This window comes from Oncorhynchus tshawytscha, unplaced genomic scaffold (assembly GCF_018296145.1).
Source record: "Oncorhynchus tshawytscha isolate Ot180627B unplaced genomic scaffold, Otsh_v2.0 Un_contig_4669_pilon_pilon, whole genome shotgun sequence".
Taxonomy (NCBI): Eukaryota; Metazoa; Chordata; class Actinopteri; order Salmoniformes; family Salmonidae; genus Oncorhynchus; species Oncorhynchus tshawytscha.
In genome coordinates this window covers 45001-63719 of record NW_024608986.1, presented here as the reverse complement: position 1 = coordinate 63719, position 18719 = coordinate 45001, and the positions used below count along the sequence as shown (strand labels likewise).

At 48.6% G+C, this 18719-nt stretch overlaps 1 protein-coding gene across 1 annotated transcript in view; it reads left to right on the top strand.

Annotated features, from left to right (window-relative positions):
* Positions 1-18719, top strand: part of LOC121844084 (serine/threonine-protein kinase SMG1-like) — a 58962-nt gene that overhangs the window by 24928 nt on the left and 15315 nt on the right. The window contains exons 6-7 of the mRNA XM_042313963.1: positions 17741-17954; positions 18568-18693. Coding sequence (XP_042169897.1) covers positions 17741-17954; positions 18568-18693 — 340 coding nt within the window. The remainder of the gene's footprint in view (positions 1-17740; positions 17955-18567; positions 18694-18719) is intronic.

Below are 18719 nucleotides of genomic sequence, written 5' to 3'. Positions count from 1 at the left end.
CAGACCAGACGGCTAGTGTGACAGACCAGACGGCTAGTGTGACAGACCAGACGGCTAGTGTGACAGACCAGACGGCTAGTGTGACAGACCAGACGGCTAGTGTGACAGACCAGACGGCTAGTGTGACAGACTAGACAGCTAGTATAACAGACTGGTTAAGATGCTGCTAGTGGTATTATATAACAGACTAGACAGCTAGTGTAACAGACTAGACGGCTAGTATAACAGACTAGACGGCTAGTATAACAGACTAGACGGCTAGTATAACAGACTAGACGGCTAGTATAACAGACTGGTTAAGATGCTGCTAGTGGTATTATATAACAGACTAGACAGCTAGTGTAACAGACTAGACAGCTAGTGTAACAGACTAGACGGCTAGTGTAACAGACTAGACGGCTAGTGTAACAGACTAGACGGCTAGTGTAACAGACTAGACGGCTAGTGTAACAGACTAGACGGCTAGTGTAACAGACTAGACGGCTAGTGTAACAGACTAGACGGCTAGTGTAACAGACTAGACGGCTAGTGTAGCAGACTAGACGGCTAGTGTAGCAGACTAGACGGCTAGTGTAGCAGACTAGACGGCTAGTGTAGCAGACTAGACGGCTAGTGTAGCAGACTAGACGGCTAGTGTAGCAGACTAGACGGCTAGTGTAGCAGACTAGACGGCTAGTGTAGCAGACTAGACGGCTAGTGTAGCAGACTAGACGGCTAGTGTAGCAGACTAGACGGCTAGTGTAGCAGACTAGACGGCTAGTGTAGCAGACTAGACGGCTAGTGTAGCAGACTAGACGGCTAGTGTAGCAGACTAGACGGCTAGTGTAGCAGACTAGACGGCTAGTGTAGCAGACTAGACGGCTAGTGTAGCAGACTAGACGGCTAGTGTAACAGACCAGACGGCTAGTGTAACAGACGAGACTGCTAGTGTAACAGACGGCTGCTAGTGTAACAGACGAGACTGCTAGTGTAACAGACGAGACGGCTAGTGTAACAGACTAGACGGCTAGTGTAACAGACTAGACGGCTAGTGTAGCAGACTAGACGGCTAGTGTAGCAGACTAGACGGCTAGTGTAGCAGACTAGACGGCTAGTGTAGCAGACTAGACGGCTAGTGTAGCAGACTAGACGGCTAGTGTAGCAGACTAGACGGCTAGTGTAGCAGACTAGACGGCTAGTGTAGCAGACTAGACGGCTAGTGTAGCAGACTAGACGGCTAGTGTAGCAGACTAGACGGCTAGTGTAGCAGACTAGACGGCTAGTGTAGCAGACTAGACGGCTAGTGTAGCAGACTAGACGGCTAGTGTAGCAGACTAGACGGCTAGTGTAGCAGACTAGACGGCTAGTGTAGCAGACTAGACGGCTAGTGTAGCAGACTAGACGGCTAGTGTAGCAGACTAGACGGCTAGTGTAGCAGACTAGACGGCTAGTGTAGCAGACTAGACGGCTAGTGTAGCAGACTAGACGGCTAGTGTAGCAGACGAGACGGCTAGTGTAGCAGACGAGACGGCTAGTGTAGCAGACGAGACGGCTAGTGTAGCAGACGAGACGGCTAGTGTAGCAGACGAGACGGCTAGTGTAGCAGACGAGACGGCTAGTGTAGCAGACGAGACGGCTAGTGTAGCAGACGAGACGGCTAGTGTAGCAGACGAGACGGCTAGTGTAGCAGACGAGACGGCTAGTGTAGCAGACGAGACGGCTAGTGTAACAGACTGGTTAAGATGCTGCTAGTGGTATTATATAACAGACTAGACGGCTAGTATAACAGACTAGACGGCTAGTATAACAGACTAGACGGCTAGTGTAACAGACTAGACGGCTAGTATAACAGACTAGACGGCTAGTATAACAGACTAGACGGCTAGTATAACAGACTAGACGGCTAGTGTAACAGACTAGACGGCTAGTATAACAGACTAGACGGCTAGTATAACAGACTAGACGGCTAGTATAACAGACTAGACGGCTAGTATAACAGACTAGACGGCTAGTATAACAGACTAGACGGCTAGTATAACAGTCTGGTTAAGATGCTGCTAGTGGTATTATATAACAGACTAGACAGCTAGTATAACAGACCAGACAGCTAGTATAACAGACCAGACAGCTAGTATAACAGTCTGGCTAAGATGCTGCTAGTGGTATTATATAACAGACTAGACTGCTAGTGTAACAGACTAGACTGCTAGTGTAACAGACTAGACTGCCAGTGTAACAGACTAGACTGCCAGTGTAACAGACTAGACTGCCAGTGTAACAGACTAGACTGCTAGTGTAACAGACTAGACTGCTAGTGTAACAGACTAGACTGCCGGTGTAACAGACTAGACGGCCGGTGTAACAGCTAGTATAACAGACTAGATAGCTAGTATAACAGACTGGTTAAGATGCTGCTAGTGGTATTATATAACAGACTAGACGGCTAGTATAACAGACCAGACGGCTAGTATAACAGACTAGACGGCTAGTGTAACAGACTAGACGGCTAGTATAACAGCTAGTATAACAGACTAGACAGCTAGTATAACAGACTAGACAGCTAGTATAACAGACTAGACAGCTAGTATAACAGACTAGACAGCTAGTATAACAGACTAGACAGCTAGTATAACAGACTAGACAGCTAGTATAACAGACTAGACAGCTAGTATAACAGACTAGACAGCTAGTATAACAGACTGGTTAAGATGCTGCTAGTGGTATTATATAACAGACTAGACGGCTAGTGTAACAGACTAGACGGCTAGTATAACAGACTAGACGGCTAGTGTAACAGACTAGACGGCTAGTGTAACAGACGAGACGGCTAGTGTAACAGACGAGACGGCTAGTGTAACAGACGAGACGGCTAGTGTAACAGACTGGTTAAGATGCTGCTAGTGGTATTATATAACAGACTAGACGGCTAGTGTAACAGACCAGACGGCTAGTATAACAGACCAGACGGCTAGTGTAACAGACTAGACTGCTAGTGTAACAGACTAGACTGCTAGTGTAACAGACTAGACTGCTAGTGTAACAGACTAGACTGCTAGTGTAACAGACTAGACTGCTAGTGTAACAGACTAGACTGCTAGTGTAACAGACTAGACTGCTAGTGTAACAGACTAGACTGCTAGTGTAACAGACTAGACTGCTAGTGTAACAGACTGGTTAAGATGCTGCTAGTGGTATTATATAACAGACTAGACAGCTAGTATAACAGACTAGACAGCTAGTATAACAGACTAGACAGCTAGTGTAACAGACTAGACGGCTAGTGTAACAGACTAGACAGCTAGTATAACAGACTAGACAGCTAGTGTAACAGACTAGACTGCTAGTGTAACAGACTAGACGGCTAGTGTGACAGACTAGACGGCTAGTGTGACAGACTAGACGGCTAGTGTGACAGACTAGACGGCTAGTGTGACAGACTAGACGGCTAGTGTGACAGACTAGACGGCTAGTGTGACAGACTAGACGGCTAGTGTGACAGACTAGACGGCTAGTGTGACAGACTAGACGGCTAGTGTGACAGACTAGACGGCTAGTGTGACAGACTAGACGGCTAGTGTGACAGACTAGACGGCTAGTGTGACAGACTAGACGGCTAGTGTGACAGACTAGACGGCTAGTGTGACAGACTAGACGGCTAGTGTGACAGACTAGACGGCTAGTGTGACAGACTAGACGGCTAGTGTGACAGACTAGACGGCTAGTGTGACAGACTAGACGGCTAGTGTGACAGACTAGACGGCTAGTGTGACAGACTAGACGGCTAGTGTGACAGACTAGACGGCTAGTGTGACAGACTAGACGGCTAGTGTGACAGACTAGACGGCTAGTGTGACAGACTAGACGGCTAGTGTGACAGACTAGACGGCTAGTGTGACAGACTAGACGGCTAGTGTGACAGACTAGACGGCTAGTGTGACAGACTAGACGGCTAGTGTGACAGACTAGACGGCTAGTGTGACAGACTAGACGGCTAGTGTGACAGACTAGACGGCTAGTGTGACAGACCAGACGGCTAGTGTGACAGACCAGACGGCTAGTGTGACAGACCAGACGGCTAGTGTGACAGACCAGACGGCTAGTGTGACAGACCAGACGGCTAGTGTGACAGACCAGACGGCTAGTGTGACAGACCAGACGGCTAGTGTGACAGCTAGTATAACAGACTAGACAGCTAGTATAACAGACTAGACAGCTAGTATAACAGACTAGACAGCTAGTATAACAGACTGGTTAAGATGCTGCTAGTGGTATTATATAACAGACTAGACGGCTAGTGTAACAGACCAGACGGCTAGTGTAACAGACGAGACTGCTAGTGTAACAGACGGCTGCTAGTGTAACAGACGGCTGCTAGTGTAACAGACGAGACTGCTAGTGTAACAGACGAGACTGCTAGTGTAACAGACTAGACGGCTAGTGTGACAGACTAGACGGCTAGTGTGACAGACTAGACGGCTAGTGTGACAGACTAGACGGCTAGTGTGACAGACTAGACGGCTAGTGTGACAGACTAGACGGCTAGTGTGACAGACTAGACGGCTAGTGTGACAGACTAGACTGCTAGTGTGACAGACTAGACTGCTAGTGTGACAGACGAGACTGCTAGTGTGACAGACGAGACTGCTAGTGTGACAGACGAGACTGCTAGTGTGACAGACGAGACTGCTAGTGTGACAGACGAGACGGCTAGTGTGACAGACGAGACGGCTAGTGTGACAGACGAGACGGCTAGTGTGACAGACGAGACGGCTAGTGTGACAGACGAGACGGCTAGTGTGACAGACGAGACGGCTAGTGTGACAGACGAGACGGCTAGTGTGACAGACGAGACGGCTAGTGTAGCAGACGAGACGGCTAGTGTAGCAGACGAGACGGCTAGTGTAGCAGACGAGACGGCTAGTGTAGCAGACGAGACGGCTAGTGTAGCAGACGAGACGGCTAGTGTAGCAGACGAGACGGCTAGTGTAGCAGACGAGACGGCTAGTGTAACAGACTGGTTAAGATGCTGCTAGTGGTATTATATAACAGACTAGACGGCTAGTGTAACAGACTAGACTGCTAGTGTAACAGACTAGACTGCTAGTGTAACAGACTAGACTGCTAGTGTAACAGACTAGACTGCTAGTGTAACAGACTAGACTGCTAGTGTAACAGACTAGACTGCTAGTATAACAGACTGGTTAAGATGCTGCTAGTGGTATTATATAACAGACTAGACAGCTAGTATAACAGACTAGACAGCTAGTGTAACAGACTAGACAGCTAGTGTAACAGACTAGACAGCTAGTGTAACAGACTAGACAGCTAGTGTAACAGACTAGACTGCTAGTGTAACAGACTAGACTGCTAGTGTAACAGACTAGACTGCTAGTGTAACAGACTAGACTGCTAGTGTAACAGACTAGACTGCTAGTGTAACAGACTAGACTGCTAGTATAACAGACTGGTTAAGATGCTGCTAGTGGTATTATATAACAGACTAGACAGCTAGTATAACAGACTAGACAGCTAGTGTAACAGACTAGACAGCTAGTGTAACAGACTAGACAGCTAGTGTAACAGACTAGACAGCTAGTGTAACAGACTAGACTGCTAGTGTAACAGACTAGACTGCTAGTGTGACAGACTAGACGGCTAGTGTGACAGACTAGACGGCTAGTGTGACAGACTAGACGGCTAGTGTGACAGACTAGACTGCTAGTGTGACAGACTAGACTGCTAGTGTGACAGACTAGACTGCTAGTGTGACAGACTAGACGGCTAGTGTGACAGACTAGACGGCTAGTGTGACAGACTAGACGGCTAGTGTGACAGACTAGACGGCTAGTGTGACAGACTAGACGGCTAGTGTGACAGACTAGACGGCTAGTGTGACAGACTAGACGGCTAGTGTGACAGACCAGACGGCTAGTGTGACAGACCAGACGGCTAGTGTGACAGACCAGACGGCTAGTGTGACAGACCAGACGGCTAGTGTGACAGACCAGACGGCTAGTGTGACAGACCAGACGGCTAGTGTGACAGACCAGACGGCTAGTGTGACAGACCAGACGGCTAGTGTGACAGACCAGACGGCTAGTGTGACAGACCAGACGGCTAGTGTGACAGACCAGACGGCTAGTGTGACAGACCAGACGGCTAGTGTGACAGACCAGACGGCTAGTGTGACAGACCAGACGGCTAGTGTGACAGCTAGTATAACAGACTAGACAGCTAGTATAACAGACTAGACAGCTAGTATAACAGACTAGACAGCTAGTATAACAGACTGGTTAAGATGCTGCTAGTGGTATTATATAACAGACTAGACGGCTAGTGTAACAGACCAGACGGCTAGTGTAACAGACGAGACTGCTAGTGTAACAGACGGCTGCTAGTGTAACAGACGGCTGCTAGTGTAACAGACGAGACTGCTAGTGTAACAGACGAGACTGCTAGTGTAACAGACTAGACGGCTAGTGTGACAGACTAGACGGCTAGTGTGACAGACTAGACGGCTAGTGTGACAGACTAGACGGCTAGTGTGACAGACTAGACGGCTAGTGTGACAGACTAGACGGCTAGTGTGACAGACTAGACGGCTAGTGTGACAGACTAGACTGCTAGTGTGACAGACTAGACTGCTAGTGTGACAGACGAGACTGCTAGTGTGACAGACGAGACTGCTAGTGTGACAGACGAGACTGCTAGTGTGACAGACGAGACGGCTAGTGTGACAGACGAGGCGGCTAGTGTGACAGACGAGGCGGCTAGTGTGACAGACGAGACGGCTAGTGTGACAGACGAGACGGCTAGTGTGACAGACGAGACGGCTAGTGTGACAGACGAGACGGCTAGTGTGACAGACGAGACGGCTAGTGTGACAGACGAGACGGCTAGTGTAGCAGACGAGACGGCTAGTGTAGCAGACGAGACGGCTAGTGTAGCAGACGAGGCGGCTAGTGTAGCAGACGAGACGGCTAGTGTAGCAGACGAGACGGCTAGTGTAGCAGACGAGACGGCTAGTGTAGCAGACGAGACGGCTAGTGTAGCAGACGAGACGGCTAGTGTAACAGACTGGTTAAGATGCTGCTAGTGGTATTATATAACAGACTAGACGGCTAGTGTAACAGACTAGACTGCTAGTGTAACAGACTAGACTGCTAGTGTAACAGACTAGACTGCTAGTGTAACAGACTAGACTGCTAGTGTAACAGACTAGACTGCTAGTGTAACAGACTAGACTGCTAGTATAACAGACTGGTTAAGATGCTGCTAGTGGTATTATATAACAGACTAGACAGCTAGTATAACAGACTAGACAGCTAGTATAACAGACTAGACAGCTAGTATAACAGACTAGACAGCTAGTGTAACAGACTAGACAGCTAGTGTAACAGACTAGACAGCTAGTGTAACAGACTAGACAGCTAGTGTAACAGACTAGACTGCTAGTGTAACAGACTAGACTGCTAGTGTAACAGACTAGACTGCTAGTGTAACAGACTAGACTGCTAGTGTAACAGACTAGACTGCTAGTGTAACAGACTAGACTGCTAGTGTAACAGACTGGTTAAGATGCTGCTAGTGGTATTATATAACAGACTAGACAGCTAGTATAACAGACTAGACAGCTAGTGTAACAGACTAGACAGCTAGTGTAACAGACTAGACGGCTAGTGTAACAGACTAGACGGCTAGTGTAACAGACTAGACGGCTAGTGTGACAGACTAGACGGCTAGTGTGACAGACTAGACGGCTAGTGTGACAGACTAGACGGCTAGTGTGACAGACTAGACGGCTAGTGTGACAGACTAGACGGCTAGTGTGACAGACTAGACGGCTAGTGTGACAGACTAGACGGCTAGTGTGACAGACTAGACGGCTAGTGTGACAGACCAGGCGGCTAGTGTGACAGACCAGACGGCTAGTGTGACAGACCAGACGGCTAGTGTGACAGACCAGACGGCTAGTGTGACAGACCAGACGGCTAGTGTGACAGACCAGACGGCTAGTGTGACAGACCAGACGGCTAGTGTGACAGACCAGACGGCTAGTGTGACAGACCAGACGGCTAGTGTGACAGACCAGACGGCTAGTGTGACAGACCAGACGGCTAGTGTGACAGACCAGACGGCTAGTGTGACAGACCAGACGGCTAGTGTGACAGACCAGACGGCTAGTGTGACAGACCAGACGGCTAGTGTGACAGACCAGACGGCTAGTGTGACAGACCAGACGGCTAGTGTGACAGACCAGACGGCTAGTGTGACAGACCAGACGGCTAGTGTGACAGACCAGACGGCTAGTGTGACAGACCAGACGGCTAGTGTGACAGACCAGACGGCTAGTGTGACAGACCAGACGGCTAGTGTGACAGACCAGACGGCTAGTGTGACAGACCAGACGGCTAGTGTGACAGCCTAGACAGCTAGTATAACAGACTAGACAGCTAGTATAACAGACTAGACAGCTAGTATAACAGACTGGTTAAGATGCTGCTAGTGGTATTATATAACAGACTAGACGGCTAGTGTAACAGACCAGACGGCTAGTGTAACAGACGAGACTGCTAGTGTAACAGACGGCTGCTAGTGTAACAGACGAGACTGCTAGTGTAACAGACGAGACGGCTAGTGTAACAGACTAGATGGCTAGTGTAGCAGACTAGACGGCTAGTGTAGCAGACTAGACGGCTAGTGTAGCAGACTAGACGGCTAGTGTAGCAGACTAGACGGCTAGTGTAGCAGACTAGACGGCTAGTGTAGCAGACTAGACAGCTAGTATAACAGACTGGTTAAGATGCTGCTAGTGGTATTATATAACAGACTAGACGGCTAGTGTAACAGACCAGACGGCTAGTGTAACAGACGAGACTGCTAGTGTAACAGACGGCTGCTAGTGTAACAGACGAGACTGCTAGTGTAACAGACGAGACGGCTAGTGTAACAGACTAGATGGCTAGTGTAGCAGACTAGACGGCTAGTGTAGCAGACTAGACGGCTAGTGTAGCAGACTAGACGGCTAGTGTAGCAGACTAGACGGCTAGTGTAGCAGACTAGACGGCTAGTGTAGCAGACTAGACGGCTAGTGTAGCAGACTAGACGGCTAGTGTAGCAGACTAGACGGCTAGTGTAGCAGACTAGACGGCTAGTGTAGCAGACTAGACGGCTAGTGTAGCAGACTAGACGGCTAGTGTAGCAGACTAGACGGCTAGTGTAGCAGACTAGACGGCTAGTGTAGCAGACTAGACGGCTAGTGTAGCAGACTAGACGGCTAGTGTAGCAGACGAGACGGCTAGTGTAGCAGACGAGACGGCTAGTGTAGCAGACGAGACGGCTAGTGTAGCAGACGAGACGGCTAGTGTAGCAGACGAGACGGCTAGTGTAGCAGACGAGACGGCTAGTGTAGCAGACGAGACGGCTAGTGTAGCAGACGAGACGGCTAGTGTAGCAGACGAGACGGCTAGTGTAGCAGACGAGACGGCTAGTGTAACAGACTGGTTAAGATGCTGCTAGTGGTATTATATAACAGACTAGACGGCTAGTATAACAGACTAGACGGCTAGTATAACAGACTAGACGGCTAGTATAACAGACTAGACGGCTAGTATAACAGACTAGACGGCTAGTATAACAGACTAGACGGCTAGTATAACAGACTAGACGGCTAGTATAACAGACTAGACGGCTAGTATAACAGACTAGACGGCTAGTATAACAGACTAGACGGCTAGTATAACAGACTAGACGGCTAGTATAACAGACTAGACGGCTAGTATAACAGACTAGACCGCTAGTATAACAGACTAGACCGCTAGTATAACAGACTAGACCGCTAGTATAACAGACTAGACAGCTAGTATAACAGACTAGACAGCTAGTATAACAGACTGGTTAAGATGCTGCTAGTGGTATTATATAACAGACTAGACGGCTAGTGTAACAGACTAGACGGCTAGTATAACAGACTAGACGGCTAGTGTAACAGACTAGACGGCTAGTGTAACAGACTAGACGGCTAGTGTAACAGACTAGACGGCTAGTGTAACAGACTAGACGGCTAGTGTAACAGACTGGTTAAGATGCTGCTAGTGGTATTATATAACAGACTAGACTGCTAGTATAACAGACTAGACTGCTAGTATAACAGACTAGACTGCTAGTATAACAGACTAGACTGCTAGTATAACAGACTAGACTGCTAGTATAACAGACTAGACTGCTAGTATAACAGACTAGACTGCTAGTGTAACAGACTAGACTGCTAGTGTAACAGACTAGACTGCTAGTATAACAGACTGGTTAAGATGCTGCTAGTGGTATTATATAACAGACTAGACGGCTAGTGTAACAGACTAGACGGCTAGTGTAACAGACTAGACTGCTAGTGTAACAGACTAGACTGCTAGTGTAACAGACTAGACTGCTAGTGTAACAGACTAGACTGCTAGTGTAACAGACTAGACTGCTAGTGTAACAGACTAGACTGCTAGTGTAACAGACTAGACAGCTAGTATAACAGACTGGTTAAGATGCTGCTAGTGGTATTATATAACAGACTAGACAGCTATTATAACAGACCAGACGGCTAGTATAACAGACCAGACGGCTAGTATAACAGACCAGACGGCTAGTATAACAGACCAGACGGCTAGTATAACAGACTAGACGGCTAGTATAACAGACTAGACGGCTAGTATAACAGACTAGACGGCTAGTATAACAGACTAGACGGCTAGTATAACAGACTAGACGGCTAGTATAACAGACTAGACGGCTAGTATAACAGACTAGACGGCTAGTATAACAGACTAGACGGCTAGTATAACAGACTAGACGGCTAGTATAACAGACTAGACGGCTAGTATAACAGACTGGTTAAGATGCTGCTAGTGGTATTATATAACAGACTAGACGGCTAGTGTAACAGACTAGACGGCTAGTGTAACAGACTAGACGGCTAGTGTAACAGACTAGACGGCTAGTGTAACAGACTAGACGGCTAGTGTAACAGACTAGACGGCTAGTGTAACAGACTAGACGGCTAGTGTAACAGACTAGACGGCTAGTGTAACAGACTGGTTAAGATGCTGCTAGTGGTATTATATAACAGACTAGACGGCTAGTGTAACAGACTAGACGGCTAGTGTAACAGACTAGACGGCTAGTGTAACAGACTAGACTGCTAGTGTAACAGACTAGACTGCTAGTGTAACAGACTAGACTGCTAGTGTAACAGACTAGACTGCTAGTGTAACAGACTAGACTGCTAGTGTAACAGACTAGACTGCTAGTGTAACAGACTAGACTGCTAGTGTAACAGACTAGACTGCTAGTGTAACAGACTGGTTAAGATGCTGCTAGTGGTATTATATAACAGACTAGACAGCTAGTATAACAGACTAGACAGCTAGTATAACAGACTAGACAGCTAGTGTAACAGACTAGACTGCTAGTGTAACAGACTAGACTGCTAGTGTAACAGACTAGACTGCTAGTGTAACAGACTAGACTGCTAGTGTAACAGACTAGACGGCTAGTGTGACAGACTAGACGGCTAGTGTGACAGACTAGACGGCTAGTGTGACAGACTAGACGGCTAGTGTGACAGACTAGACGGCTAGTGTGACAGACTAGACGGCTAGTGTGACAGACTAGACTGCTAGTGTGACAGACTAGACGGCTAGTGTGACAGACTAGACGGCTAGTGTGACAGACTAGACGGCTAGTGTGACAGACTAGACGGCTAGTGTGACAGACTAGACGGCTAGTGTGACAGACTAGACGGCTAGTGTGACAGACTAGACGGCTAGTGTGACAGACTAGACGGCTAGTGTGACAGACTAGACGGCTAGTGTGACAGACTAGACGGCTAGTGTGACAGACTAGACGGCTAGTGTGACAGACTAGACGGCTAGTGTGACAGACTAGACGGCTAGTGTGACAGACTAGACGGCTAGTGTGACAGACTAGACGGCTAGTGTGACAGACTAGACGGCTAGTGTGACAGACTAGACGGCTAGTGTGACAGACTAGACGGCTAGTGTGACAGACTAGACGGCTAGTGTGACAGACTAGACGGCTAGTGTGACAGACTAGACGGCTAGTGTGACAGACTAGACGGCTAGTGTGACAGACTAGACGGCTAGTGTGACAGACCAGACGGCTAGTGTGACAGACCAGACGGCTAGTGTGACAGACCAGACGGCTAGTGTGACAGACCAGACGGCTAGTGTGACAGACCAGACGGCTAGTGTGACAGACCAGATGGCTAGTGTGACAGCTAGTATAACAGACTAGACAGCTAGTATAACAGACTAGACAGCTAGTATAACAGACTAGACAGCTAGTATAACAGACTGGTTAAGATGCTGCTAGTGGTATTATATAACAGACTAGACGGCTAGTGTAACAGACCAGACGGCTAGTGTAACAGACGAGACTGCTAGTGTAACAGACGGCTGCTAGTGTAACAGACGGCTGCTAGTGTAACAGACGAGACTGCTAGTGTAACAGACGAGACTGCTAGTGTAACAGACTAGACGGCTAGTGTGACAGACTAGACGGCTAGTGTGACAGACTAGACGGCTAGTGTGACAGACTAGACGGCTAGTGTGACAGACTAGACGGCTAGTGTGACAGACTAGACGGCTAGTGTGACAGACTAGACGGCTAGTGTGACAGACTAGACGGCTAGTGTGACAGACTAGACTGCTAGTGTGACAGACTAGACTGCTAGTGTGACAGACGAGACTGCTAGTGTGACAGACGAGACTGCTAGTGTGACAGACGAGACTGCTAGTGTGACAGACGAGACGGCTAGTGTGACAGACGAGACGGCTAGTGTGACAGACGAGGCGGCTAGTGTGACAGACGAGACGGCTAGTGTGACAGACGAGGCGGCTAGTGTGACAGACGAGACGGCTAGTGTGACAGACGAGACGGCTAGTGTGACAGACGAGGCGGCTAGTGTGACAGACGAGACGGCTAGTGTGACAGACGAGACGGCTAGTGTGACAGACGAGACGGCTAGTGTGACAGACGAGACGGCTAGTGTGACAGACTAGACGGCTAGTGTGACAGACTAGACGGCTAGTGTGACAGACTAGACGGCTAGTGTGACAGACTAGACGGCTAGTGTGACAGACTAGACGGCTAGTGTGACAGACTAGACGGCTAGTGTGACAGACTAGACGGCTAGTGTAACAGACTGGTTAAGATGCTGCTAGTGGTATTATATAACAGACTAGACAAGATGCTGCTAGTGGTATTATATAACAGACTAGACAGCTAGTGTAACAGACTAGACGGCTAGTGTAACAGACGAGACGGCTAGTGTAACAGACGAGACGGCTAGTGTAACAGACGAGACGGCTAGTGTAACAGACGAGACGGCTAGTGTAACAGACGAGACGGCTAGTGTAACAGACTAGACGGCTAGTGTAACAGACTAGACGGCTAGTGTAACAGACTAGACGGCTAGTGTAACAGACTAGACGGCTAGTGTAACAGACTAGACGGCTAGTGTAACAGACTAGACGGCTAGTGTAACACTAGACGGCTAGTGTAACAGACTAGACGGCTAGTGTAACAGACTAGACGGCTAGTGTAACAGACTAGACGGCTAGTGTAACAGACTAGACGGCTAGTGTAACAGACTAGACGGCTAGTGTAACAGACTAGACGGCTAGTGTAACAGACTAGACGGCTAGTGTAACAGACTAGACGGCTAGTGTAACAGACTAGACGGCTAGTGTAACAGACTAGACGGCTAGTGTAACAGACTAGACGGCTAGTGTAACAGACTAGACGGCTAGTGTAACAGACTAGACGGCTAGTGTAACAGACTAGACGGCTAGTGTAACAGACTAGACGGCTAGTGTAACAGACTAGACGGCTAGTGTAACAGACTAGACGGCTAGTGTAACAGACTAGACGGCTAGTGTAACAGACTAGACGGCTAGTGTAACAGACTAGACGGCTAGTGTAACAGACTAGACGGCTAGTGTAACAGACTAGACGGCTAGTGTAACAGACTAGACGGCTAGTGTAACAGACTAGACGGCTAGTGTAACAGACTAGACAGCTAGTGTAACAGACTAGACAGCTAGTGTAACAGACTAGACAGCTAGTGTAACAGACTAGACTGCTAGTGTAACAGACTAGACTGCTAGTGTAACAGACTAGACTGCTAGTGTAACAGACTAGACGGCTAGTGTAACAGCTAGTGTAACAGACTAGAGAGCTAGTATAACAGACTAGACGGCTAGTGTAACAGCTAGTATAACAGACTAGACGGCTAGTGTAACAGCTAGTATAACAGACTAGAGAGCTAGTATAACAGACTAGACAGCTAGTATAACAGACTGGTTAAGATGCTGCTAGTGGTATTATATAACAGACTAGACAGCTAGTATAACAAACTAGACAGCTAGTATAACAGACTAGACAGCTAGTATAACAGACTAGACTGCTAGTGTAACAGACTAGACTGCTAGTGTAACAGACTAGACTGCTAGTGTAACAGACTAGACTGCTAGTGTAACAGACTAGACTGCTAGTGTAACAGACTAGACTGCTAGTGTAACAGACTAGACTGCTAGTGTAACAGACTAGACTGCTAGTGTAACAGACTAGACTGCTAGTGTAACAGACTAGACGGCTAGTATGACAGCTAGTATAACAGACTAGACAGCTAGTATAACAGACTAGACAGCTTGTATAACAGACTAGACAGCTAGTATAACAGACTAGACAGCTAGTATAACAGACTAGACAGCTAGTATAACAGACTAGACAGCTAGTATAACAGACCAGACAACTAGTATAACAGACCAGACTGCTAGTGTAACAGACTAGACTGCTAGTGTAACAGACTAGACGGCTAGTGTAACAGACTAGACGGCTAGTGTAACAGACTAGACGGCTAGTGTAACAGACTAGACTGCTAGTGTAACAGACTAGACTGCTAGTGTAACAGACTAGACTGCTAGTGTAACAGACTAGACTGCTAGTGTAACAGACTAGACTGCTAGTGTAACAGACTAGACGGCTAGTGTAACAGACTAGACGGCTAGTGTAACAGACTAGACGGCTAGTGTAACAGACTAGAGGGCTAGTGTAACAGACTAGACGGCTAGTGTAACAGACTAGACGGCTAGTGTAACAGACTAGACGGCTAGTGTAACAGACTAGACGGCTAGTGTAACAGACTAGACGGCTAGTGTAACAGACTAGACGGCTAGTGTAACAGACTAGACAGCTAGTATAACAGACTATAACAGACTAGACAGCTAGTATAACAGACTAGACAGCTAGTATAACAGACCAGACAGCTAGTATAACAGACCAGACAGCTAGTATAACAGACTAGACAGCTAGTATAACAGACTAGACAGCTAGTATAACAGACTAGACAGCTAGTATAACAGACTAGACAGCTAGTATAACAGACTAGACAGCTAGTATAACAGACTAGACAGCTAGTATAACAGACTAGACAGCTAGTATAACAGACTAGACAGCTAGTATAACAGACCAGACAGCTAGTATAACAGACTAGACAGCTAGTATAACATACTAGACAGCTAGTATAACAGACTAGACAGCTAGTATAACAGTCTGGTTAAGATGCTGCTAGTGGTATTATATAACTTGTGCTTGGTGTCTCAGAGTGGGAAGGTGCACAGGAGGAGGAGGGGGCTTGGTGTCACAGCACAGCAGGAGGAGGGGCTTGGTGTCACAGCACAGGAGGAGGAGGGGCTTGGTGTCACAGCACAGGAGGAGGAGGGGCTTGGTGTCACAGCACAGAAGGAGGAGGGGCTTGGTGTCACAACACAGAAGGAGGAGGGTCTTGGTGTCACAGCACAGAAGGAGGAGGGGGCTTGGTGTCACAGCACAGAAGGAGGAGGGGGCTTGGTGTCACAGCACAGATATAATATATCGCCCAGCCTTCATTTCTAGAGGCCATGTTTAGATGGGTGTTAAATGGAGCCCAGCCTTCATTTCTAGAGGCCATGTTTAGATGGGTGTTAAATGGAGACCAGCCTTCATTTCTAGAGGCCATGTTTAGATGGGTGTTAAATGGAGCCCAGCCTTCATTTCTAGAGGCCATGTTTAGATGGGTGTTAAATGGAGCCCAGCCTTCATTTTTAGAGGCCATGTTTAGATGGGTGTTAAATGGAGACCAGCCTTCATTTCTAGAGGCCATGTTTAGATGGGTGTTAAATGGAGACCAGCCTTCATTTCTAGAGGCCATGTTTAGATGGGTGTTAAATGGAGCCCAGTCTTCATTTCTAGAGGCCATGTTTAGATGGGTGTTAAATGGAGACCAGCCTTCATTTCTAGAGGCCATGTTTAGATGGGTGTTAAATGGAGCCCAGCCTTCATTTCTAGAGGCCATGTTTAGATGGGTGTTAAATGGAGACCAGCCTTCATTTCTAGAGGTCATGTTTAGATGGGTGTTAAATGGAGACCAGCCTTCATTTCTAGAGGCCATGTTTAGATGGGTGTTAAATGGAGTCCAGCCTTCATTTCTAGAGGCCATGTTTAGATGGGTGTTAAATGGAGCCCAGCCTTCATTTCTAGAGGCCATGTTTAGATGGGTGTTAAATGGAGGCCAGCCTTCATTTCTAGAGGCCATGTTTAGATGGGTGTTAAATGGAGACCAGCCTTCATTTCTAGAGGCCATGTTTAGATGGGTGTTAAATGGAGACCAGCCTTCATTTCTAGAGGCCATGTTTAGATGGGTGTTAAATGGAGCCCAGCCTTCATTTCTAGAGGCCATGTTTAGATGGGTGGTAAATGGAGACCAGCCATCCAGACAATGGAGACCTTTTTGATGTTTTAGGATCTTGGTCAGGTTGTGTGTTGGTTTGTACTGACTCTCCTGTCTCTCCTCTGTCCCCTGTCTCTGTCTCTCTCCCCTGTCTCTCTCCCCTGTCTCTCTCCCCTGTCTCTCCCCTCTCTCTCTCCTCTGTCTCTCTCCTCTGTCTCTCCTCTGTCTCTCTCCTCTCTCTCTCCCCTGTCTCTCCTCTCTCTCTCTCTCCCCTGTCTCTCCTCTCTCTCTCTCCTCTCTCTCTCTCCCCTGTCTCTCCTCTCTCTCTCTCCCCTGTCTCTCCTCTCTCTCTCTCCCCTGTCTCTCCTCTCTCTCTCTCTCCCTGTCTCTCCTCTCTCTCTCTCCCCTGTCTCTCCTCTCTCTCTCTCCCCCTGTCTCTCCTCTCTCTCTCTCCCCTGTCTCTCCTCTCTCTCTCTCCCCTGTCTCTCCTCTCTCTCTCTCCCCTGTCTCTCCTCTCTCCCCTGTCTCTCCTCTCTCTCTCTCTCTCTCTCTCTCCTATCTCTCTCTCCTCTGTCTCTCCTCTGTCTCTCCTCTCTCTCTCCTCTGTCTCTCCTCTCTCTCCCCTGCCTCTCCTCTCTCTCTCTCCCCTGCCTCTCCTCTCTCTCTCTCCCCTGCCTCTCCCCTCTCTCTCTCCCCCTCTCTCTCTCTCCCCCTGTCTCTCTCCCTGTCTCTCTCCCTGTCTCTCTCCCTCTCTCTCTCTCCCCTGTCTCTCTCCCCTGTCTCTCTCTCTCCTCTCTCTCTCCCCTGTCTCTCTCCCCTGTCTCTCTCTCTCTCTCTCTCTCTCCCTGTCTCTCTCCTCTCTCTCTCTCTCTCTCTCTCTCCCTGTCTCTCTCCTGTCTCTCTCCCCTGTCTCTCTCCCCTGTCTCTCTCCTCTCTCTCTCTCTCTCTCCCCTGTCTCTCCTCTCCCTCTCTCCCCTGTAGCAGTAAGCTGCTGTCAGAGCTGCGTCAGGAAGCAGCGGTGTGCCTGGGTCTCCTGTGCACCGCTCTGAGCTATGAAACAGAGCGCATCTTCAAGTGGATGTTTGTCAAGTTCAGCTCCAGCACCCGGGACGAGGTCAGGCTGCTGTACCTGGTGGCAGCGTACCGAGCCCTGGAGGCAGCCGGGGAGAGGAAGGCCTTCTCACCTGTCATGCAGGTAGGAGGAACCAGGGCCTCGTTCATAGTGTCTCACAGTAGGAGGAACCAGGGCCCCGTTCATAGTGTCTCACAGTAGGAGGAACCAGGGCCCCGTTCATAGTGTCTCACAGTAGGAGGAACCAGGGCCCTGTTCATAGTATCTCACAGTAGGAGGAACCAGGGCCCCGTTCATAGTGTCTCACAGTAGGAGGAACCAGGGCCCCGTTCATAGTGTCTCACAGTAGGAGGAACCAGGGCCCCGTTCATAGTGTCTCACAGTAGGAGGAACCAGGGCCCCGTTCATAGTGTCTCACAGTAGGAGGAACCAGGGCCCTGTTCATAGTGTCTCACAGTAGGAGGAACCAGGGCCCTGTTCATAGTGTCTCACAGTAGGAGGAACCAGGACCCTGTTCATAGTGTCTCACAGTAGGAGGGCTGACTTGGGATCATTTTGACCTTTTTAGATCACAATGAATAAGATGACATTGACGAGGGGGGGTGCCTGATCCTAGATCAGCACTCGTACCCTGATACGTTTTTGTTATAAGGCCCAGGGTTGTTGTTAGGGACGGTTACGTTGAGAGAGGGGCAGGGTGGGTAACTGACCGTCTGGCGGCCATGTTTTGTGTCAGCTGGTGATGAGTAGCCTGCAGTCCATCCTGGAGAACCTGGACACGCCGGAGCTGCTGTGTCAGAGCGTCCGCTGTATCCTGCAGGTGGCCCGCTGCTACCCACACGTCTTCAGCACCAACTTCAGAGTGAGTGGCAACACACACACACACAT